The sequence below is a fragment of the Penaeus vannamei genome, chromosome 11 (assembly GCF_042767895.1).
Source record: "Penaeus vannamei isolate JL-2024 chromosome 11, ASM4276789v1, whole genome shotgun sequence".
In the NCBI taxonomy this organism is placed as follows: Eukaryota; Metazoa; Arthropoda; class Malacostraca; order Decapoda; family Penaeidae; genus Penaeus; species Penaeus vannamei.
Genome location: NC_091559.1, coordinates 14,606,105 through 14,611,104, shown reverse-complemented (window position 1 = coordinate 14,611,104; position 5,000 = coordinate 14,606,105). Strand labels below are relative to the sequence as shown.

General features: G+C 52.7%; 1 protein-coding gene across 1 annotated transcript; it reads left to right on the top strand.

Moving 5' to 3' along the window:
• The first annotated feature begins 71 nt into the window (after positions 1 to 71).
• On the top strand, positions 72 to 2,236 carry LOC113808550 (UDP-glycosyltransferase UGT5). Its single transcript, XM_027359976.2, has 2 exons — positions 72 to 845; positions 960 to 2,236. Exons 1-2 carry the CDS (start codon positions 232 to 234, stop codon positions 1,942 to 1,944), a joined length of 1,599 nt encoding a protein of 532 aa, XP_027215777.2. The 5' UTR covers positions 72 to 231; the 3' UTR covers positions 1,945 to 2,236.
• Positions 2,237 to 5,000: the final 2,764 nt, after the last annotated feature.

Here is a 5,000-nt window from a genome sequence, read left to right as displayed (position 1 = left end):
ACCAATGGGGGCATCTGGCTCCTCCCCGCCGCGCCCGGGGAGGAGCCTCATATAAGCCCGCTCGCCCGGCCTCGGGTATTCAGATGCTTCTGCCCTGCACTGCAACACAGCGCCCTTGGCATTTCGACTGTTTACTCGAGTGGAAGAAAAAAAAGGACAAGGAAACTGGAATAGTAAACAAAGTGAACGAACGACATTTTTCTCTGCATAAACTCTCTATTTGATATCGTAATGAGGGTGCTACTCACGCTCCTTCTGGCAGCCGCCCTTGCGGAGGGCTCCCGGGTGCTGATGGTGCTGCCCCTGGGCTCCGCCTCCCACAAGAACATCCTGACGCCCCTCGCCGAGAGGCTGGCCCAGCGAGGACACCAGGTCACCATCGCCTCCCTCCACGCCTCCGCCGCCCCCGCCAACGGCTCCGCGCTGCCCTTCACCGACCTGGTCGCCGCCGACGCCTGGGACGTCGTGCGCAAGGTGACCGGGGGCTTCGACGTGTTCCGCATGCGCGAGGCCAGCGGCGGCAAGGACGTCAACTCGCAGGTCATGAAGAAGGTGGTGCGGCACCTGCCCGAGTACTGCGACGCCTTCCTGCGGGACCCCGCGCTGCAGGCCGCCTGGGCCGAGCGCCCCGACCTGGTGCTGCTGCCCGCCTTCATGAACGAGTGCGGCCTGGCCTTCGTGCACAAGTTCAAGGCGCCCTTCATCTACGTCACCACGTCCGGCCTGACGCCGTGGACGGCCGACCTGCTGGGCAACCCCGAGAACCCCGCCTACGTGCCCAACCAGTACCTGCCCTACGACACCCACATGACGCTGTGGCAGCGCACACTGAACACCCTCGTAAGGTGAGCTCTCGCCCCGCCGCTCATGCAGTCATGCAGCCTCCCTGCCGTGCAATCTCATGACCCCGCCCCCTCTCCCCCGCCCCGCGTCTAACGCCCTCTCTCCCTCTCCCGCAGGTTCATCAGCCCGCACCTCCGCAGCCAGCTGGTGCTGAGCCGCCTGGACGGCGTGGTCCAGCGGTTCCTGGGCGACCCCACAGTGTCCCTGTCCGAGGTGGAGAAGAACGTGTCGCTGGTGCTGGTCAACTCGCACTACTCGCTGGGCCACCCCCGGCCGCTGCTGCCCAACGTGGTGGAGGTGGGCGCCATGCACTGCCGGCCCGCCCGCGCCCTGCACGACGCCCAGCTGCGCCGCTTCCTGGACGCCTCCGACGCGCCCGCGGTCTTCTTCAGTCTGGGCTCCGCCATCCGCAGCGAGCAACTGCCGGCGTCCGTGCGGGACACCCTGGTGCGGGCCTTCGCTCGGCTGCCGTACCGCGTGCTGTGGAAGTGGGAGGGCGCCGCCGTGCCCGGCCTGCCGCCCAACGTGCTGACCCGCCCCTGGTTCCCCCAGCAGGACGTGCTGGGCCACGAGCGCGTGCGCGCCTTCCTGACGCACGGCGGCCTGTCGTCCATGCAGGAGGCCGTGTACCACGGCGTGCCCGTCGTCGGCCTGCCGCTCATGAGCGACCAGCACCTGAACGTGCGCCAGGCGGTGACCCTCGGCCTGGGGCGCGAGCTCACCCTCGAGACCATGACGGAGGACGACCTGGTGGAGGCCATCACGGCCGTGGTGGAGGACGACGGCTTCCGCACGCGCGTGCGCGCTCGCTCGCTCATGCTGCGCGACCAGGAGACCACGCCCCTGGCGCGCGCCGTGTACTGGAGCGAGCACGTGATGCGCTACGGCGGCGCCCCGCACCTGCAGTCCGCCGCGGCCTCCATGCCGCTCTACCAGTACCTCCTGCTGGACGTGGCCGCCGTGCTGGCCGTCGCCGCCGTCGCCGTGCTCCTGCTGCTGCGCTGGGCCGTCGTGGCCCTCGCGCGCGCCGCCCTCAGGGCGTCCAAGCGGTTCGCCGGCAGGGCCCTGCGAGTCCTGTGGAGCCACGCCAAGGTGGAGTAGCTCCTCCCGCCCGAGGAGGAACACCGATCTCAGCCGCGCCGCATTCCCCGCCTTCCACCCTCACCGACGTCACCACACATCACTGCGAATCACCTGTAAATACTGTCATGGCCGCCATTCCATCATGAAGCATCACATTCCTGTCGTCCTGTGTGACGAGACTGATATCTCATTCATCCAACCCCATCTGCATCCTCATCACCAGCTCCTATTGTCACCATATCATTATTTCATAACGATAAGATATTTTTGTACGTTTTGTAAGTATGCATGAATATATTCTGAACTATGAGTCGCATATTTCTGTCCTGTGCATAAACCAAATTCCGATTGAGTTACCTAAATTAGCCTGTCTTTAAGGAGAATCACTCAAACCTAAATCACGGAGAAATAATCTCTCCTTAAATATTTATGGATGACCTTAAATATAGGATGACAGGTCGAAAAGAGCTTGATCTCACCTACACGCGTAGCCAACACTATGATGATAAGGAGAATAAAACAAATAAGAAGAAGATCGAAAAAAAAAACATACAGAGGGTAAGACAACAAATGGAAGGGCAAATCGCAACAAACTCTACGGGGGAACAACATGCAATTTCACTTCAAATTACAATGTTGCATAATTTGAACGTGGAAGAAAGTGACACATTCCTCCGCCTTCCGATGAATCAGACGAGTGCATTGATAGTCCTCTTCCGCACTTCGCTATTCATAAAATGTTGCATAAATAAAAATCAAAGCACAAGGCAGATACATTTACATAAACAACAAACAAAAAGTGAAGATCAGTTGCGAGAAGAAAACAACAGTAAACAAATGCGATGAATAACACCGTAACAAATGGAGGAAAAGGACAAAAGACGAAACTAGAATAGGCAAATTAAGAATTCGAGTGATACAGGAGAAAAACATTAACCTTCATTCAGTAAACAAGGAAATATGCTGTGTCTGTTGCCTGCAGTGTGTGCATGCGTCATCAAGTGCTTTTATTTCTGTCTCTTTCACGCTAAATCTCTCTCTCTTTCTGTTTATCTCTCTCTCTCTCATTCTCTATCTATCCATTATCTAACTACATATCCTTTCCGCGAAAGGGAAGCATGAATACACAGGTAAACAACCGGATAAAAGCCACTGATAAAAGACACGTGATATCTCACTGTATAACGTAAGCACCCTAGATGTTACATCAGCCTTATCTCGAACACTTCAAAGAACCGGGCAATAGGCCTACCCGAAGCCCAAGTCGCCAGGCACCGGAACGTCAGCGATTTCTCCACAGCGATGAGCGATTGCGTCACGGCGGAGGGGGGCGCGGGGCGGCGGCCGCGCGAAGGCTGACACTCGATCCCCGAGTTGGATTCGCGCTCGGGCCGGCGACGCTGCGCTGACCTATCGCAAGGGCCGGGCTTTGTCTGGGTTAACGAGGGCCTTGTGGCTTCGGCTGAGGAGGAATGCGCTGGGGCTCGCGGCCTGGCTCGCTGCCCCTTCGTCCTCGCCACCCACAGTAGTTCTGCATACGTGCATTTAGGTACAAATTCATATGAAAACATGCACACACACGCACACACACACACACACACACACAATGTAGGTACAAATTCATATGAAGACATGAGTACACACACACAATGTACGTACAAATTCATATGAAGATGTGAGTACACACATACAATGTAAATACAAATTCATATGAAAACATGAGTACACACACACAATGTAGGTACAAATTCATATGAAGTGTGCACACGCACACGCGCGCACACACACACACACACTCATATATATATATATATATATATATATATATATATATATATATATATATATATATATATATATAGTTGAGATTAACCACCAGAGACTCTAGAGACTTAGAAAGGATAACATCATCCAACTAAAACTCCACCTATTTTTGTCTCAGGATCCTGGTTTTGATGTCATATCTTGTTTCCAGGGGCGAGAAGTCGGCTGAAACATGTTTCATACGCCTTCGGTGTTATTTTGCTAGATTTCCCTTAAAATCGTGAAGAAATCTCTATACATAAGAATCTTTTATTAATGTATTGACATCAAGTATGTGTTTGCATTCATGCTTTTGAGATGCCCAGCAGATGATGTCATTTTTCTCTTCATTGGGGCATTATAACAACATAAAGCAAGTATTCTGTTATTTTCATATTCACTCTCAAAGACGTTCTGAAAGAAATAAATGTTACTTTGTGCACATTTTCATATTCATTCTTGCATGGGGAGGCGGACTCTGCTTTGCGGCTCTGCCCCGGAAGTGGCAATTTTCCTTGCCAAATGGCGTCTCATTTGTCGACGAGCTCCCGGAAGTTCCTGTTGGATCTGTCCAATAGGATCCTGGGGAGGGCACGGCGCCGTCCACGTGGAAAGAGGCTACAATCACTCCTATTCCTAAAGCTGGCAAGGATGTTTCCAAACTAGGGAATTACAAACCGATTTCTCTCATCGGCTGCATCTGCAAGCTATGGAGAAAATGGTAGACTTCAGGTTGACATGGCTACTAGAAAAGGAAAATGTGCTCACTCGTACCAATAAGGGTTTTATTTGAGATCGACCACAGATGTCCTTGTGAGGATGGAGACTGTTATACAAAATTCCTTCGCAAAGTGAAGTCACATGTTATCAGTCTTTTTTGACCTCGAAGAAGCTTTTGATACTACCTAGAAGCATGGCAAGCTCATGAAGCTGTACGACATTGGTTTCAGAGGAGCACTGCCAACATTTAGGGAAAGCTTAATTGCTGATAGGAAGTTGAGAGTGCAGGTGGGAAACAGCTTCTCTGACCTGGAAGGTGAGTTGGAAGGGGTCCCACTGTCGTGACCTGTTTTAAAGGAGTTACCCCAAAAATTGGTAGCGCCCCCTAGATTTCAAGCTTGTCCCCCGCAAGGAGTAGTAAATTGGGCAACCACGTGTTTGCGTTATATTGTTTTAACGATCTTATCTTTTACTATTTAATGTCTCAATGTATGGTATTTTAAATTATGCCTATCATTTTTATTGTTTTTTTGTATATGTTTTCACTTCTT

What these genes read in the sequence shown, in the direction of transcription:
- LOC113808550 (XM_027359976.2), top strand. Translation starts at nt 232, where the DNA reads ATGAGGGTGCTACTCACGCTCCTTCTGGCAGCCGCCCTTGCGGAGGGC. An exon ending in ACACTGAACACCCTCGTAAG is followed by an intron (nt 846 to 959) that starts GTGAGCTCTCGC and finishes CCTCTCCCGCAG; the next exon opens with GTTCATCAGCCCGCACCTCC.